The sequence below is a fragment of the Megalobrama amblycephala genome, linkage group LG2, assembly GCF_018812025.1.
Source record: "Megalobrama amblycephala isolate DHTTF-2021 linkage group LG2, ASM1881202v1, whole genome shotgun sequence".
NCBI lineage: Eukaryota > Metazoa > Chordata > Actinopteri > Cypriniformes > Xenocyprididae > Megalobrama > Megalobrama amblycephala.
The window spans coordinates 2,612,214-2,633,184 of record NC_063045.1 but is presented as its reverse complement, the minus strand read 5'-3'; the positions used below and the strand labels follow the sequence as shown (position 1 = coordinate 2,633,184).

At 33.9% G+C, this 20,971-nt stretch overlaps 1 protein-coding gene across 1 annotated transcript in view; it reads left to right on the top strand.

Moving 5' to 3' along the window:
- Window positions 1-5,660: 5,660 nt before the first annotated feature.
- The window catches only part of LOC125263165, a 71,338-nt gene continuing 56,027 nt past the window's right edge, over window positions 5,661-20,971 (top strand). The window contains exons 1-5 of the mRNA XM_048182083.1: window positions 5,661-5,884; window positions 9,542-9,715; window positions 9,796-9,972; window positions 10,604-10,723; window positions 12,136-12,258. Of these exons, the coding sequence (XP_048038040.1) occupies window positions 5,665-5,884; window positions 9,542-9,715; window positions 9,796-9,972; window positions 10,604-10,723; window positions 12,136-12,258 (814 nt within the window). The 5' untranslated portion in view covers window positions 5,661-5,664. The remainder of the gene's footprint in view (window positions 5,885-9,541; window positions 9,716-9,795; window positions 9,973-10,603; window positions 10,724-12,135; window positions 12,259-20,971) is intronic.

The window sequence follows — 20,971 nt, the reverse complement described above, 5'->3', positions numbered from 1 at the left end:
TTAGGAGTAGTCAAGAGGACTCCTAAATCACTACCCCGCTAGAAATTTTACGTTCCCAGAACATTCTCAGGACGTCCCCACTGGTGTTGAGTAACGTTCCCATTATGTTCACAGATGGTCACGATGTGGAGTTCTTTTAAGTTTTGGGGGACATTATTTGGTGGACCTTCAGGGAACATTCAAGACATTCTCTGAACGTTTACGGAACCATACTTTATTTGGAAATGTTCTCAGAACGTCCCCGCTGCCCTTTTCAAAAACTTGACTAATAAAAGTGGCTGTTCAAACAAAAACTATTTTCACTTAAAGCTCTATACAGGTATTTTCATAATTAATATTTTGAAACCTTTTCTTTAAAATGCAAATCTCTTGCATTAAATCATTAGCTGACAAAAACACACACGAGCTAAATGTAACTGCTGTATCACTGCATCAGTAACTACACAGTTACTGTCTTTAAATAAAACAACATGCAGCAGAACATCAGTGTTTCTGGATCATCACTGACTGAAGCTCAGGAGCTACCCTTCAGCACAATGGTGACACATAAAACTCAGATAACACAAACAACATTAAACAATAACAGGGGCTGTATTCACAAAACATTTTATCTTACCACTAAGAGTTCTCCTAAATAGCAGTAAAAGTTCTTAGCTAAGAGTTTTCTCTTAAAACCTATTCACAAAGCTGCTGAGACCAACTTTTACTAAGGAATAGACTGAAGTCTTAAGCTAAGAGTAAGGGCGGGGTTGACCTCGTTGCTATGGAGTAAACACACAGTGATTGGCTGATGGTGGAGGAGTCAGCGATTTAATCATAGAAATATTGTAGAATGACGTGTCATGTTTCCATATTAAAATAAAGGTTTAAAAATACAAATGTTGCCCTATTCAAATAAATGTTTTTTTAATAAAAATGTTCCCACAGTCAGACTTATTTTTGCCATAAAGGTTTTAAAATGTAGGCTAAGTGTCACTAATTAAACTATCCAGTTAATTGTCCACCTCTTGGATGCAGAATTCAACCGACAAATTATGTTTTATAAACAAAGTTTGGGAGAAACACATTCAAACGGTCTTTCTAATCAGCATGAGAAGAGGAATATATACACAGATGAGAATATATATATATATATATATATATATATATATATATATATATATTTATTTTTTTTTTTTTTACTCTATTCAATTATTTGTAAGTGTGAACCCATGTAAACCACTGCCACAGGTAATCAGACAATATTTATTTATTTATTTATTTGTTAAAGATTAATTTTTGGCATCTCATCATTGATTCAAATCTATAAATTATTTTTTTTTTTTATTGCATTGCATTTTATTGCATTTATGAAGAAAATGTTCAGCACCTAAGGCTCTATCCTCTATTCCCTCAATGGTTTTCAGTGTCTTTGTGTGGATTAGGACTGATTGTGATTTGGTCTTAGTGACTTAGGAGTCCTCTTGGCTACTCCTAACGTTTCACAGATTTAGGAGCTAGTTTTAGCGCTAAAATGCTTTGTGAAATACTCTTAGAGCAAAAATTTAGGACTCCTAAAATTAGGACTGACACGCCCATTATTTTTAAGAGTTTCTCCTAAATCGGCAATTTAGGAGCTACTTTTAGCCTTAAGATGTTTTGTGAATACGGCCCCTGATCTCTCTAGATCTCTGCATCTTCACTTATTACAAACCAAATTTTACAGAACATTTGGGACATAAAACGTCCTCTTTTGGTTATGAAAGAGCTGCAGTTCAAGGTTCATTATATGATTTTAGGGGGACGTTCCAATTTGGTTTATTTTATGGTCACATAAGAATGTTACAATGAGGATATTTAGGACATTAAACTGAACATTGCTACATGGTCATCTAATAACGTTCTTGATATGAGTTTAGGGGAACGTTCTATTTTGGTTATTTTATGGTCGCGCAAGAACGTTACAAAGAGGACATTTGGGAAGTTAACAGAACGTCCTATAGTGATAGTCCCCTAAACATTCCCAGAACATCCTGAATGTTCCCTGAAGATCCACCAAATAACGTTCCCCAAACCTTAAAAGAACTCCACATCGTGACCATCTCTAAACGTTCTGGGAACGTTACTAGACAATGTTCTTAATACCAGTGGACGTTCTGAGAATGTTCTGGGAACGTAAAATTTTTAGCAGGACAACCTCCCACATAGAAGGCAACGTTCTCAGGACCTTGCGCAACGTTCCCTAAAAGTTCTCAAAAGGTGATGAAAATTCTGAACCTTTACAGAACATTCGGGACGTTCCTTAAACGTCTTCTTTTGGTAATGAAAGTGCTGCAGTTCAAGGTTCCTTATATGACTTTAGGGGGACGTTCTCTTTTGGTTATTCTATGGTCAAAAAAGAACGTTACACTGTAAAATGTAATTAGTTGAGTTTACTTAGAAAGCTTAATTAAACTGTTGGGTTTACATAAAAAACTTAAGGAAACCGATTGCCTTAAATTTAGCAAGTAAGTTAACTCATCATTTTGAATTGATAAAACTAGCTACCACACAGTACAGAGTACTTAGAAATCTTGAGGATTCACTGTAAAATGTAATTAGTTGAGTTTACTTAGAAAGCTTAATTAAACTGTTGGGTTTAGCTACCACACAGTACAGAGTACTTAGAAATCTTGAGGATTGGTAATTCAATTTTACAAATTGAGTACTTAGTTCAGTCATGTTAAAAATCTTGTTCACATTATGTAGAAACTGCCTTAAATTTCTCAAGCATTTTTTACTCAAAGTTGCAACAATGGACCATACATTTATTTGTATTTATTAAACTGGAGATACTGTTGAAAATAATAAAGTTTGATGTCACCATCATGGTGGAAAGTGTTTGCTTTAGTTGGGCTCTTGACCTTGACTTTTAACATTAGTGTTTCTCTGGCTGTCATAACTCAGTGTTTGTAAGACACAGCTGTTATGGTGAAAAAAGCCAAAAGAAATTCTGGGATTGATCTATTGCATATTTCCTAATGATATCATTGAATACCCACAGATTTAGTCCTGAGGTTTATACTTAATCAAAAGTGTGGTTTGTCATTAAAAACAAATAAGTATTTTTTTAATAACCAATAAAACTATAGCAAGAGACAGAGTACTGTTGAAATCATATTTCTAACATGTTAGTCAAAAAACATTTTGGACTATATAGACACACGGAGACATCAAGAATCAGTGGTACAGATCCAACAGATCAATCCCAGTATTTCTTTTGGTTTTTTCCACCATAACAGCTGTGCCTTACAAACACTGAGTTATGACAGCCAGAGAAACACTAATGTTAAAAGTCAAGGTCAAGAGCCCAACTAAAGCAAACACTTTCCACCATGATGGTGACATCAAACTTTATTATTTTCAACAGTATCTCCAGTTTAATAAATACAAATAAATGTATGGTCCATTGTTGCAACTTTGAGTAAAAAATGTGTGAGAAATTTAAGGCAGTTTCTACATAATGTGAACAAGATTTTTAACATGACTGATGAATCAACGTTCTGTTAACTTCCCAAATGTCCTCTTTGTAACATTCATGCATGACCATAAAATAACCAAAATGGAACGTTATTAAATGATCAACAGAGGACCGTGTGGGAACGTTCTGTTAATGTCCCAAATATTCTCTTTGTAACGTTCTTTTTTTGACCATAAAATAACCAAAATGGAATGTCCCCTAAAGTCATATAAGGAACCTTGAACTGCAGCACTTTCATTACATTCATTATATATATATACTAGTTTAATTAGTGACACTTAGCCTATATTTTAAAACCTTTATGGCAACAATATGGCAACATTTTATTTTGAATAGGGCAACATTTGTATTTTTAAACCTTTATTTTAATATGGAAACATGACACCTCATTCTACAATATTTCTATGATTAAATCGCTGACTCCTCCCCCATCAGCCAATCACTGTGTGTTTACTCCATACCAACGAGGTCAACCCCTCCCTTACTCTTAGCTTAAGACTTCAGTCTATTCCTTAGTAAAAGTTGGTCTCAGCAGCTTTGTGAATAGGTTTTAAGAGAAAACTCTTAGCTAAGAACTTTTACTGCTATTTAGGAGAACTCTTAGTGGTAAGATAAAATGTTTTGTGAATACGGCCCCAGGTATTTAGTCTTTTATGTTTTCCAGGAGTGTTTGGTGATGATGAACTGAAGTCAGTGTCAGTGATGGAGGAAGATTCAGTCACACTAAACTCTGATCTTACTGAAATGATGGATGATGATCTGATTCTGTGGAGGTTTGGAACTGAAAACACTGAAAACAGACTGAAGCTGGACGATCAAACTGGATCTCTGACCATCACAAACATCAGAACTGAACATACTGGAGATTATGAACTACTGACCAACAGTGTGAGTTTCACTCTCACTGTCTATGGTGAGTTATATTGTTTTCACCTGTTTTATTTAGTAAAACTTTAAAGTAGTTCTATCTCAACATTTGATTGTTTTTATCCTTGATTATTAAAATAACGAAATAATTGCAAAATAGTCGTCTCTCCCAGCTAATTTTGTTATAAGACTGTTCTCTAAATATTCAGTGTTGTTCTGGGAACATTGAGAACATCCAGTTTTCTTGATGTTAGAGGAATGTTTTTATAAGGTATGATGTTCCTCAAACGTTCTTTCAACTTAATTTTGATCTAAAATTCAATATTGTAGGAAATGTACAGAAGTTTAGATGTTTAGTTTGAGGTCACCATCATGGAGGTTGGTGTTTGATGTAGTTCTTGACCCCTGAGTATAGAGCTGCTTCTTTATCAGCAATCGCAGGTGTTTTCAGAAAATATTTCTGTATTGATAAAGCAGATTAACATGTTTGTTTTAATAACAGGCAAATGACTGCATAAAAGCAATTAATTTTTTTTTATTTGTTTATTTTTTTATTTCTGTCTTGTAAACTGGTAAGAAAGTTGCTTTGTTTGAAAACCCTGAATTTGTAATTCTCGACATTACTGCCCTAATATAGTTCACTTGAAAGAGGAAATGAAAACGAGTGAATTCAGACACTTCAGGAATATGAAGATTTTATTTGAGTATTATTTAGGCACATTAATCTCTTTATAGATAGATCTTTAACAATAATAAAGCAACTGCTAAAAATAATTTTAAAAGATCTGACATTACGCAAAACAAGTTTTTCATAAACTCCACCTGTGATGCACAAAACACAACATTGGGGGCGGGGTTTTGGAGAGAGGGTGTGGTTGGAGACGGGGGTGTGGTCTGATTCAGTCTGGAGGAAGTTAGTAAATAGTTAACACTGTGAGCAGCTTGTTCTCGACACATCTCTACTGTACCACTCACAGGATTTCACACTGAAACTATTTCAGATCACTGAACTGCTGAAGAAAATGTTTCACACATTTATTTTTTGCTGTTGCTGTCTGGTTGGTAAGTTATGGACAACTTTATGTTGTTTTAACAGTTGCATGTTATTTGAGTGACGCTCTAATGAACTTCAACTTCCACCATTAATCAATAAAAATATATTTACTTGTTCACTGAGAAACTGTTTGTTCTTCAGGAGTGTTTGCTGATGAACTGAAGTCAGTGTCAGTGATGGAGGGAGATTCAGTCACTCTACAGACTAATACTGAAATACAGACAGAAGATCTGGGATAAAGTGGATGTTCGGAACTAAGAGGAGTCTAATAGCTAAAATCTCTGTATTGACCATCATCATCCATGATGAACCTGATGAGAGATTCAGAGACAGACTGAAGCTGGACAAGAAGACTGGATCTCTGACCATCACAAACATCAGACCTGAACATGCTGGAGATTATGAAGTTGAGATCAGCCGTAAGAGCTCATCGTATAAATGCAGATTCAATGTTACTGTCTATGGTGAGTACACACAACTATTATATTACATTACAGATTCTGATATTTATTGACATAATTCTTCATTAAAAAAAGAGTTATGGGAATTTTTAGTTCAGTTACCTCTTTGACACCTCTCTCACTGACACTGTAATTTCATGTCAAATGCCTGACAGTGAAACAGGCCTCTTATTTCTAATGTAATTCCTCTGAAAATTCATGCTACTTTTTCATTCTGTTATAATTTTTATATCAAACTCATAAAGCTCACTCTAAATGAATGTCATTCAAGCATATCGAAGTGCCTAAACCATCTCCACACAAGAGTTTCATGAACTGACACAGATCTGACAGTTCTTGCTGTGAGAGGAATATAACTAATTTGACACGACCAGTCAGATGAAGAGCTCCAGGGTTTGAAATCTAAGATTTAAAGTCACTCTTTGATTTATAACGAAGGAAAAGTGAAGTTAGTTGTGAGAAAAGATGGTGCAGCACGTGTCTTTAAACTTTAAATGGGTGTGAAAGGAATATTTAGTTCCCATCTTCACCTGATCTGCTGAGATTTAATGAAGAAGCTGAAGACAAACATCTTCCAGAAGCTCTTGAGACTCAGTGGCTGTTCTTGTGTGTCTGTTCCCCTTATTGAGCTCAGGATCTAGTCAATACAATCCCAGAAAAGCTGTATGAACTCACAGTCAATCAGATCAATAATGTGCTAATCTAACTACAAACTCACTAGACAGAATGTATTATTTAGCTCAGGTTTAACGTTAACGGAGACAAGCTATAAGATCTGAGTGTGTAAACCTCACTGCCCTGACCTCAAGAGACACACATGTGATGTGCTAAGATTTACTGTCCTTGTTAGCAAGAATGTTTAATTTTGTGAGTTTTTACTGTATTTTTACAGTATTGTTTCTATAGGCTCAATCTACAGAGCTTCATCTTCAGATATATAATGTGAATGTAGTTTCATCTGTTGGGTAGAGAACATGTGCATGAGAATGTGTTTATCTCTGGACGTTTGTGGTTAATGTGAGTCTGTGATTGCATGTCTTGAGCCATGAAGAGTGGGTGAAATTTAACTTCCTCTTTGAGGAACAGCTTTACTGTAAAATAAAGTACAGAATTAGTGAATGCTAATGTTTGACAAGAAAAAAATCTCTGTGAGATCTGTGTGAATGTGAAATATTAATATACTGTATATCATATTATACTATGTGTATGTGAAATATAATATTGATGCTCAGCTGCATATGAATCTCTTTATGCATGATTTGCATATTAATACTGTGACCTTCAGATCAGCACGTTTCATCCATTTTGGGGAGTTTCAAACTAAAAGTAATAATATTTTCCTTTAGCGTAACATTTTTTTAAACAGTGACTCTTTTCCAGTAACAGCCTTTGTTGCAAACACTAGCAGTGAGGCAAGATCAGACCTCAACCGTCTCTATTTCTGCTATTCTATTTTGTTTCGTAACTGTATGCAGCAATTAAATGCTGCCAATAAAAAGGTAAATATATTTGTCATAAAAATATTAATGATGGAGTGAACTACAATCCCATGATGCAACATTATCCACAATTTATATATTTTTTTTCTTCAAGAAAATCAATATTTGCATAGTTTAATGGTAGTAAATGTATCTCTCTCACATTGTCTGGTCTATAGTGCTAATGTTGCCCTGTGCAATATTAGATGGCTGGACATAAAGCGCTGTGTTATCCAAATATTTAAACACATACAGTCATTTAAACCACTTTAATGCAGTTATTTGTCTGTTATGACATATTGATCAGAAATCAATGTAGAAATGTTTTCTGAAAACATGTGATTGCTGACAAAGGAGCAACTCTATGATACTCAGGACTCAAGAGCTCAACTAAAGCAAACACTGATCTCCATGATGGCGACCTCAAACATCTAAACCTCTGTTAATTCTCAATAAGAGCTTCTGTAGACGTGTGACAGAAACAAAGTCAGTCTGGTTAGTAATAAGTGAAGCTGGTAATGCTGTTTGTGGAGTTGTTGAATCAGATCTTCAGAGATTTAATGTCTTTTATCTTCAGTTCATCTAAGACTGTGGCTGAAGAAAGTTGTAGTTTGTGTTCTTATTTCTCTTTCTTTCAGTGTTTGTTCACAGCAGGTGTTTGAATGATTGAAAGAATGTTTCAGGAACATCAAACTAACCTTTAAATAACATTCTACTAACATTAAGGAAACTGGACATTTTTATGTTCTTGGAATGTTACAAATCAACGTTCCTACAATGTTGAATTTTAAAGAAAAATTAATTTGAAAGAATGTTTAACATCATACCTTAAAAATGTTCCTCTAACGGCAAGAAAACTGGACGTTTTTAATGTTCCCAGAAGCAATACTGAAGGCTGCAAATAAATCGTAAATACAAGGAGAATATCATGACGGTAAATCTTTCAGGAGTTTTAGGCCAAGGGGAGCGGAAAAACTGAAAGAAACCGCCATTTCATCAGTTCTGCCCAGTCATTTCCCTTACGAAAAAGAAGTTTATTCAATTAGTATACTTCTTTTAAACCAAAAATAAGAAAGTATACTTTCAGTCTACTCTTTATATACTTCTCAGAAATATACTTTATGTACTTCTGAGATATATACTCAAAATTGCACTAAAGTATACTTGACAAAAGTCTAAGTATATTTGGCCTATACGTGGACTTGTTTATGGACTCGATCTACTTTAAATAAAAAATTAAAAATAAAAAAAAATTAAACGTACTTATATTTAAGTGTTGATAAAAAGGATTCATGAAGCTAGAATAAAATGTTTTTAAAATGGAAAGAGTTAAAGTACAGTTCAAGGTATTTCAAGTATAAAAAATAATACCTAATAGAAGTATGCTTAAAGTGCAAAAATAATATATAAAAAGTAAACTATAAGTGTGATGTCATGTTCACTTAAAGAAAACTTAAAAGTATACTTGCACTAAACTAGCAGTTTACTGAGAGTATATTTCAAAGTGTACTTTCGGATACTAAAAATGTAGCTACTACTAGTATTAAAATAGTAAACTACTAGTATACTAGTATAAGTTCACTTTTAGTACAGATGCAGTACAAATGAGAAATGTAGCTGTGAACTAGTTAAAGTTTACTACTGTTACACTTATAGTACACTTAAACGTATACTTCAATTGGGCCAATTTAGTCCCAAGCGGTATTAAAATAGTACACTTACAAGTTTACTACTAGTACATTGATATTATACTTACTACATAAAGTATACTTAAAAAATATACTTGAACATTACTTTAGTATACTTGATCAAATGAACTTGAAGTATACTAGTTTTTCGTAAGGGTTGTAGCAATTGCGGAGGTTATCTGTGATCATAATCCCATGCGAATCGGCCATTTCTGTAATTTATTACGTAAAAATTCCCCCGCAAATGACCTTCCTCATTTTGCCAAACACTGAGGTTCAGTGATAATATTAGTCCCGTGCGAGAAAGTGTGGAGATCACCTGCGCTGAAAGATACTAGATCCTTTGTACAAAAGAAATCATCAGATTATTAACATATCAAGAGAACGGGGAGTGGGATCATGAGCCTGTTTGTGAGGGTAAGATTGTAGAGAAACACTTCTACATTAGGAGCTGAACTTACTGTGTTATTAAAATATTATGAATCTTGTTTCAGATATTAGATGTGAAGTTCCACGTGACCAGCATGTGTATAGCCCACGCACTTACTTCAGGGGAGATGTGAAATTGGGAGTAAAAAAAGTTTACTATTGCTTGGAGGGGTATGAATATAAGAGTGCAGTGGCCACATGCACACGAGACGGATGGACTCCAAAACCACTGTGTGCTGGTATGTGCTGATAGTAAATCTTACAATCTGTGCATATAATATGAATTCAAATTAATATGACTGATATTTTTGTTTTACAGGGAAAATGTGTGCAGCACCAATAATCCCAAATGCAGAGATTGTGGGACATCACAGGCCAAACTACAACATTAATTCAAGGATACGATATAAATGTCGTCCTGGGTTTGAACCAGAGCGGCCTGTAGAAATCATCTGTGACTCCCAGACTGAATGGAGAGGCATACGGCAATGCACTGGTATTATTTATTTATTTATATTGTTGATTTTTATTATAGACCATTTTGATTTTATTGAATTCTGATTTAACTGGACAATGTTTTTATAAGATCTTCAGAGATTTAATGTCTTTTATCTTCAGTTCATCTAAGGCTGTGGATGAAGAAAGTTGTAGTTTGTGTTCTTATTTCTCTTTCTTTCAGTGTTTGTTCACAGCAGGTGTTTGAATGATTGAAAGAATGTTTCAGGAACATCAAACTAACCTTTAAATAACATTCTACTAACATTAAGGAAACTGAACATTTTCATGTTCTTGGAATGTTACAAATCAACGTTCCTAGAATGTGGAATTTTAAATCAAAATTAAGTTGAAAGAACATTTGAGGAACATTATACCTTATAAAAACGTTCCTCTAACATCAAGAAAACTGGACATTTTTTAATGTTCCCAGAACCAACACTGAATATTTAGAGAGGGTTCTGTAAGCTGGGTATATGTCTTTCCACACACTCAGTGTCCCATTGTGAAATCCCACAATACACTTTAACATTTAGACAATGTCTCCAAGAAGATCAGGACTGTCAGCATTGAATGACTGTAATTGACATTGCATTAAACATTTTTTGCATTTTTTTTCTCATGTTTTCCAGCTGCTACAAATTTTCCTGTCACCAGCAGAGACTCATCTTTCTCATCATCATCATCATCATCATCAGGATTGTCAAAATGTGAACATGTTAACATCACTGACCTCTGTCAGACATGTGCAGGTACCTCAGTTGTGATAGTGGCTTTTTTTTTTTTGCTGATTTCAAAGTGCAATATGTACATTTTAGGAGGATCTATTGCAAGAAATGCAAGACATTACAAAATGAATGTTATGTTTTTATAACCTTAGAATGAGTCATTTCTATCTCATACACGCGGTCCCCAAACATGTTAAGTCGTTATTTTGCGCAGCCATGTTTCTACAGTAGCCCTAAATGGACAAACCTCTCTACAGAGTGCATTTGCTCGACTAGCTTCTCTCTTCGGTCTCAGACAATGACATCTTTGTCCTGTGTTGGCCACCGTAGCTTCTCTATATTGCAATTTGGAACCTCATCACTAGATGCCACTAAAATGTACACACTGCCCCTTTAATGACAGAAATGCATTTAAAAAATACTCATCTAAAAATGAAGCTAATTAGAGCACAAGCTCCGAAGGGGCTGTATCCTCTATTGCAGGGCTGGGCAAACTCGGTCCTGGAGGGCCGCTGTCCCTGCAGAGTTTTGCTCCAACCCTAATCAAACACACCTGAACCAGCTAATCAAGGTCTTCAGGATTACATGCAGGTGAGTTTTATCAGGGTTGCAGCTAAACTCTGCAGGGACGGCGGCCCTCCAGGACCGAGTTTGCCCAGCCCTGCTCTATTGTATCCGTTAGTTTTCTTCTTATTATTATTCCTCCCGAATGGGAGTCTATGGCAGCCCTATTAACAGAACAGAACATGAGAAAATTTGGCACAATTGTAGAGATGGTCATGAATGGTAATTGGACCAATTTTGGTGTCTCTAGAAGCAACTCTATAGCGCCACCACCAGTTCAAAAATTCAGATTTCTAAAGGTTATATCTTTTGAACCCTTTGTCCTACAAAAAATGAAATATGCTCGTCATATTCATCATATTACATTAAGATACCACACATTACAGTAGTGGCCATTTTGAAAAATACAGTATTCAGTTTTTTTTGCTACTCCTCCTTCAAAATTTGTCTAATCTATGAATTCCTTGTGTCATGCCGAATCTGTGGATACCAATTTTGTCAGGATCGGATTAACCATGTGTCCGCCATTTTGAATTTTGCATAAATTGCAATATAATTTCAATGATTTCACATATCAGCACCCAATTTTGTAGATATCATCATCAGCATGTCCTGAAGGTACCTGGGAAGTTTGAACACAGCGCCACCTAGTGTTCTAGAGATATAAGGAGTTTTGCAAAAACACTTTTGACTTTTGAAAACATTGTATCCAAAATTTGTATTCTCTGTCATTTTTTGCTCTTCCGTATCGCTGCTTGCAGCTTTATTTCACTCATGTCATTTTAAACAGATTTGCAGATATCTGAGTTCCTGACAAAGACTAAAATCAGCTTGCAGAAAATCTCAATTCTGTTTTATCTTTGGTTTTTCAGAATTACATGGCCATTGTTGTGATTCTGCTGAAGCTGTGCTCCGATTGGTCGTCACTGCTCTGATGGGCGTGGCTGCTGCGGCTGCTGCTGTTCTTCTGGTCAATGACGTCAGATCTACGAGAGGTAAAAAGGAGGAAACAGAACAGATGTCATAAATATTGGGACATATATAAGAGTTTTATTTGTAAAGATAAAAAAAAAAAAAAATTGTTCAGTGATATCTGGTGGCCAAAATTATAAATATTCTTTAACAATTCATTTTATTCTTTAATTTTACATTTCATTGTTAATTACAGTTTTCATTTTTTCTTAATTTGTTATTTTAATTTTTCAATTTTGTGTCATAATTGTATGCAGCAACGCCACAAATACAAATGTAAAAATATTTGTCACATCAATAAATCACTGTAGAATTGAACTAAATATTACCTACTGAACTGATATAATCTATGAATCATATATGAGCCTATATTTTAATCATAATAAGAATAAACTATGAATTCAGAATCAGATTGAAGGACGGTTGAATAAAAACACATTTACAGCATTAGACAGTTATTAAAACAGTGTAAAATGTAAAAAAATTATGAAAGTAAGGAAAAAGATTTAAGATTTTGAGATCAAGTTTGAGATTGCTTGTTGTCTTTTATGATGGAATAAACTACAATCCCATGATGCAACATGCATGATACATATATTTTTTCTACAAGAAAATCAATATTTACATATAATAGTATAATACAGTATAATATTAGTATATTACAGTATAATAGTAGTAAAGTATCTCTCTCACACGTGTCCCACATTGTCCTGCAAAATCACATCTACATCCTGAAACAGAGCGATAACCAGCTGCTGTTCTTCTGAATAACAGAATCAGAGCAGAAAACACTGAATTTATCAGTTAAGCATGTTTATATGTTTATATTTATATTATGTATGTTTATCACTGTATCTGCTCAAGACTATTTTGGAAAGATTTAGAAATTAGAAAACTGGTGTGTATGATAGAAATGTGTGTTTGATGTGCTTTATGTAATTTTTTCTCTTTCTGACAGTAATGTAAATAATGTGATTATGTTTTCTTGTGGCATTGAATAAAAAAACAGATCAGATATCATAAATATTGTTATAGTTGTTATAATATAGTTTTAATCTATAATATGATTTACATTCATGCATTTTCAGATGTTTTTTTTTCTCAGAAGTGATTGTGTACTTTGGGTCCATCTGGTGGCCAAAACCCAGAATATTCATCAATATTTCATTTAATTTGCTGCAAATGCTTCAGAAACACAAATGAAGAAAAATATTTGCCAATAAAACACCATCAAATGTAAAATGAGAACTGAGCAGGACCAACTGATATACATCAATAAATCATAAGCCTATATTTTTAATTGAAGGTTGTATAACAATAAATATAAATTCAGATGGAATGATACTGATAAGTTGGTCTGATGGTTATGATGATGAATGAAGATGCTTTAAATGTACAAATATTATTACATTATAGCTCCATGAATTTAGAAATACATTAAACACAATTCAGTAAAACAAACAAATAAACACCAGCAACAACATGCCACAGGAAATCTAAAGTCTTTTTTTATTATAACAGTTTTTCTCATGCAGAAGAATAAATATGATATTCAGTGTAATCAGTCATTTCTGTTCTGGGAGATTTTGTCTTGTTCATTTTCTCCATAAAGATTCACAATCTCTCCTGCCTCCATGAATCACAACACAAACTCTACACTAAGCCTTATTAAGAAGTAAAATAAATAAATAAAATAAAGTGTGTGTAACAGAGTGTGTAAAGACTGTGGATCTTTCTGTAAATATGATGTAATGCAGAAGAGAAATGACAAAACAATGTTTTCATCCTTCACTGACTGTGGATTTAATGATCTTAATAAACGATGCGTGATCTTAAAAACAGTAATTTCAGAGCAATTAGTTTAAATTCATCTTTAACTATAATAATAACCAAAATGCTTTCCGAGTGAAACATGAATGTGAGTCATTACTTGAGCAGCTCAGTTTGAGAGTCAAAGTGAAATCTGCTGTTTCCGATGGTGGAGGTTTCAGATGCATCTTAAAATCAGTTTAACACTGTCCTGTTAGTTCATGATCTGTCGGTCACTGAAGTGTTCACATATTTCAAGTGCTATTATCTGAAAATGGTTCACCTGTTTGTTTTGTTCTTGTGGCGTCTGGTTGGTGAGTAAAACATTAGTTCACACAGCGCTCTTCAAATGAGTCTGCTCAAGTGTAAATGAACGTCTCTGTCCATTCGTGTCTGTCCTCATCTTCCTTTGTGTCTGCTGCTGTTCTGTTTCTTCCTCACTTCACCTTTACAGCTACAAACAAGGTATTTAGTCTTTTATGTTTTCTAGGAGTGTTTGCTGATACAGATGAACTGAAGTCAGTGTCAGTGATGGAGGGAGACTTTAATAGCTGAAATAGATGTGCTGGAGTACAGCTTCACTGTATATGATGATGTTCTTGATGGGAGATTCAGAGACAGACTGAAGCTGGACAATCAAACTGGATCTCTGACCATCACAAACACCAGAACTGAACATGCTGGAGATTATGAACTACAGACCAACAGTGTGAGAAAGAGTTTCAATCTCACTGTCTATGGTGAGTTATATATTGGTTTCACCTGTTTTATTTAGTAAAGCTTTGAAGTAGATCTATCTCAAAATTTTGATTATTTTGATCCTTGAATATTAAAATTACTAAATCCTTTCAACATAGTCGTCTCTGCTACTCGTCTAAATGACAAGTTCATGATAAATATGATTCTTTTGTAAATGTAGAGACAGAAGTGAAGATCAGGACTGTCAGAATGAGACGAGACACTCACTAACTCACTGATGCTGCAATAAACACTTTATATCTTTATTTCATGTATTTCAGCTCGTCTGCCTGTTCCTGTCATCAGCAGAGACTGTTCACAATGTTCTTCATCATCTTCATCATCAAGCCTAAAAGAAAGATTTTTTCAAATCAGAACTTTTGTGAAATCCATCAGATTATATTGAAAAAGCTGATCTTGTGCTGTAGAATCACAGTTCTGCTGTAATCAATAATGTAAATCTAACTCAGAGATTGGGGTCTAAATGAGTTCAGTGATTCAGGTCAAATAATGATTATGTGAAAACATAACCAACACCTGATCATCTTTTCTCTTTGCTTACAACTCAGTTACAGCAGCCCAAACAAAATCTAATATTAAAAACGGGGTCAAGGGTCAAAGTCCAACTAAAGCAAACACTGATCTCTATAAAGGTGACTAAAATAGTGATTTTCTCCTTTTCTCTATCATTCAATAACGGTCAATCGTCACTCAATTAGTAACCTAATATCTCATAAACTAACACTGCTCTTATTTCAACACTTTAACACTCGTGAGTGTGGTCTCACATATACTCCCAGGAGAGTTAATTTAACACTGGAGTTTTTGCTGTATATATAAATGTTACATATTACAAAGTGATATACAGGCTTATTTTTGGAATTAAATCTGAGTTATTCTGAGGAATTTTAGGGGAACCAAAGATCTATTGCGTCATCAGTACGGAAACTATAGCAAAAAGATGAAGTTATAGTACTGAGAAAATATTCTGCAGCACAGATGGTTAACATAAAAACAAGAAGTCCACTGGAGCTCTTAGTGATAAAAATAACAAAATAATTACAATTCAATGCAATTACTGGCAACACGAGATGACAGTAATTCTGACAGAAAAGACCATGAACACAAGATAAATGTTCAAACCTGAAGGCGGGTCAGTCCAGTGCACTCAATTCAGCTCTACATCTGCTCATAATCACTTAAACATAAATTCAAATCATGCAAAAATGGTAGCAAACAATATATGTATATGTATATATATGTATATATATGTATATATTATATATATATATATATATATATATATATATATATATATATATATAAAACTGTACTAGACCATTTCCATCAACAAAAAAGCTAAGAAACTTCAAATGAAAAAGTTGCAATGCAAGATATGTCACAATTGTGTAAACTTAGAATCAACTTTTTTCTTCAATAAAGCAGAATAGGGCTGTGCGGTATGATAATGTATATTGTGAAGAAAACATAAAGTGTCAGTTATTGGAGATTTTGCTATATATCACACAATGTACATGTATCTGCACAGCACACTATGGCTGAAAGTTATTGACATGTTAGAGCAACAAAGAAACATGGATGCAATTGGGAAGTGCTTGACATTAAGAGCTGCTATTAAAGCATATAAACCACCAAAGAGAAGTAAATTCGGTATGCTGACAGGAGGCTTTACATTCACACACACACACACACACACACACACACACACCCAAAGAACATGCATACACTGTAAAAAAAGAAAAGTTGAGAAAACTTAAAAGTTTAAAGGGATAGTTCACCCAAAAATGAAAATTTGATGTTTATCTGCTTACTCCCAGCGCATCCAAGATGTAGGTGACTTTGTTTCTTCAGTAGAACACAAATGATGATTTTTAACTCCAACCGTTGCCGTCTGTCAGTCTTATAATGCGTGTCAAAGGGAACACAATCTATAAGAGTAAAAGAAAAACATGCACAGACAAATCCAAATTAAACCCTGCGGCTCATGACGACACATTGATGTTCTAAGACACGAAACGATCGGTTTGTGTGAGAAACTGAACAGTATTTATATCATTTTTTACCTCTAATACACCACTATGTCCAACTGCTTTGAGTATCCGGTGTGTGAGGTGTGTACACGCTCTGGCTAGTTTAAAGAATTAGTTCACTTTCAAATAAAATTTCCCTGATAATTTACTCACCCCCATGTCATCCAAGATGTTCAAGTCTTTCTTTCTTCGGTCGTAAAGAAATTAATTTTTGATGAAAACATTCCAGGATTATTCTCCTTATAATGGACTTCAATGGCCTCCAGATGGTTGAAGGTCAAAATTACAGTTTCAGTGCAGCTTCAAAGGGCTTTAAATGATATTTCTCACACAAACCGATCTTAGAACATCAATGTGTCGTCACGAGCCGCAGGGTTTAATTTGGATTTGTCTGTGCATGTTTTTCTTTTACTCTTATAGATTGTGTTCCCTTTGACACGCATTATAAGACTGACAGACGGCAACGGTTGGAGTTAAAAATCATCATTTGTGTTCTACTGAAGAAACAAAGTCACCTACATCTTGGATGCGCTGGGAGTAAGCAGATAAACATCAAATTTTCATTTTTGGGTGAACTATCCCTTTAAACTTTTAAGTTTTCTCTTTTTTTTACAGTGTAGAAAGTAGGCTATAGAGTTTACGTGCAAGTATCAAATTTACTTCTCTTTTGAGGTTTATTCCACTTGTGCAATGAGATGGAGACAAAATATGTCAAAATACCTGTCATGGTGAGTATTAACATAACACAGTTGGTTATTTTTGAGTAAAAAATGGGAGAAAACCAAATGCATATAAATAAATATATCGGATCTGTGCAATAGTGTGACAGCAGCTGATGACTAGCCCTGCATCCCAATCTACATACTATATCTGCCCTAAATAGTACTGAATATTACTATTGTCACATACTATTTAGGATGTAAAGTATACACATTGAGATGCAGGCTGGTTCTTAAACAAACATTTTTATGTTTTAGCAAATGATTATCATGACAAAAAAGAGAAAATGATGACACTGACATAAGTCAGAATTAGGACTTAAATTGACTAATTTGTTAATTAAAAAGTCAAAAATTATGATTTAAAAGAAAAAATGATGTAAAAATTCAAAATTATGACATACTAAGTCGAAATAATGTCATCATTTTGACTTATGCCGACTTAGTATGTCATAATTTTGACTTTTTGTCATAGTTTCAATTTTTCATCTGAAAATTATAACATTATGACTTAATTATGTCATAATTATGTCATCATTTTGACTTTTCATCTCATAATTACAACTTAGTATGTCACAATTATGATTTACTAAAGCATTTTTTATTTTTAATGTGGCAGAAATGGGCTTCCATATCCCTTTCATGTTAATCAAACAACAAAAGTAAACAAAAATCACTCAATAATCTGGACTGAATCAATTTTGTCACTTTAATAGGAATCATTATCTTTTAAATTGAGCATCATCACGTGATATTACTGTAAATATTACTGTAAAATATGAACATAACACGTGTACTTGAATATTAATACACATACATATGCAGTGATCCTGCAGATAAACTGTGTTAGTTTCAGTAGTTATTTTCAGCACTAGCATGAATTAGCAGAAGTTCATTAGGAGTATCAACTCTAGTTCAGAAACATGCATGACAGCCGTCAACCACCCGAGTCAAAATGTCATGTGACTGATCCCTCTATATTACATATTACACATTACAATTTTTCTATATTATGCTTAAATTATTATATAACTTCTTCCAGCAAGAAAAATGTTTTAAGAGCCACCAGAAAACTTAATTAATTTTGAATGGATGTCAATTAAAAGACATGCTTTTTACCTGAAACAATTGTATAATTACAGTATCATGGATAACAAGGTCATGCTAATTGTGGATGTGGTGTGCACATCCTGAACACCCTAATTGTCAAATGATTTGAATTATTTTTCACGTTTTTGAGTATGTGTCTGATGAAGTGATCACCTGTTATTTGTGGATAATATCATGTGTTTATACTTTTAAGCCACACTCACATTAGACTTAAGTGTCCAAAATATGCACTCAACAGAGAGAAAATACCCATAATGCACTGTAAGAGTTGCACAAACCAGATTAATTCCCGTTTCTGACCAGAAGAAGGCGCCTGCAGCTGAATCATCCAGCCATCCATATAAGGGTAAATAAGGGTTAAATTAAATGACACACCACTGAACTTCCACATTTAAATCTAACTTTATGAAAAAATTTAAAGTTTGATTAGATACCTTAAATTCAGTGTATGGTAGTGTTCTGAATATATTCAGTTCTAAAAATGAAAATTCTGTCATCATTTACTCATCCTCAAGTTGTTTCATACTTGTATGAATTTCTTTCTTGTGCTGAACACAGTAGAAGATATTTTGAAGAATGTCAGTAACCAAACTGTTGATGAGTCCCATTGACTTCCATAGTATTTTTTTCCATATGAAAGATACAAATATAAAACATTCACATTATTATTCAACTCAATTAATTCAGAATGTCAAATGAAAAATATTTTCATTATGCCATCAAACAATCAGCATTTCTGGTCAGCAGTTGAACAGCTAAAGACAGCTGAAACCTAAAAGTTGTCAGAGTGAGCTGTATAAAGAATCCCTTGAGGGATCCTGATGGTGTCAAACTCCAGACACAGATTTCTGAGGAACTGGTGAAGATCTGCACCTGTAACTGTAACCTGCCAAGGCAGTCTGAGGTTTCAGTGAAGTGCAAGCATAAGTTTATCCACTGCGATTTGCTATATTTGCTATGCATAGTATGTGGCAATGAACCCCCTTTGGTTGGAAGGTGGTCTTTGCAAGTTAAAATAGCTATAGCATTTGATCACTAGAGGAAGCAGTATGCACACTACTTGAGCGCCATGTAGTGTTCAACACAGGAATTTATCTTTCCAAGATTCTCCTTCATCCAGTATAAATAATAATATAGCATGGGGGAACATCCCAGATAACAGAATTTTGTTTTAAGAACATTCTTATTTCAATTCCAAAAATAAGCAAATCAACAAAAAAGCAGTTGTTTAAGCCACTTGCAATCATATTCTGTAATTAAAACAGACATGTTGATCTGCTTTATCAATGCAGAAATATTTTTGAAAAAAAACACCTACAATTGCTGATAAAGAAGCAACTCAACAATAGTCAAGGGTCAAGAGCTCAACTAAAGCAAACACTGATCTACATGATGGTGACCTCAAACTAAACATTTTCAATAACACTTCATCATCTAAACCTCTGTTAATTCTCAATAAGATCTTCTGTAGACGTCTAACAGAAATAAAGTCAGTCTGGTTAGTAATAAGTGAAGCTGGTAATGCTGTTTGTAGAGATGTTGAATCAGATCTTCAGATATTTAATGTCTTTTATCTTCAGTTCATCTAAGGCTGTGGCTGAAGAAAGTTGTAGTTTGCGTTCTTATTTCTCTTTCTTTCAGTGTTTGTTCACAGCAGGTGTTTGAATGATTGAAAGAATGTTTCAGGAACATCAAACTAACCTTTAAATAACATTCTACTAACATTAAGGAAACTGAACCATTTATGTTCTTGGAATGTTACAAATCAACGTTCCTACAATGTTGAATTTTAAATCAAAATTAAGTTGAAAGAACGTTTGAGGAACATTATACCTTATAAAAACGTTCCTCTAACGTCAAGAAAAACTGGATGTTTTTAATGTTCCCAGAATCAACACTGAATATTTAGAGAACATTCTTATAACACAATTCTGTTAGCTGGGATGCCCCCCTTAAGAACAATCTGGGTTTACTTTTAAACTAAAATATTTAAATATAAGTTTAGCATGTGCTGGATGATGATCAGCCAATGTGTTATTATAGGAAATAAATAGAAACATTTGCTCATTTAGTTGTTATAGCACAAAATGTCAAATATTAAAAGGGGGTAAGATGGCATATTTTCACCAAATGTTGGGGTTGATTTGTAAATAAAATGTCAAATGAACTGTTTGTCTGTTTTCTGTATTTTGTTTAATGTTTTACCATTATTATCATTTATTTTTCTTTTGGGACAGTGAGAAATAAAAAATTGCTACAACAACTTAACATTTCTTCTAACAAATAATTGGACAGACAAGAGGACTTGG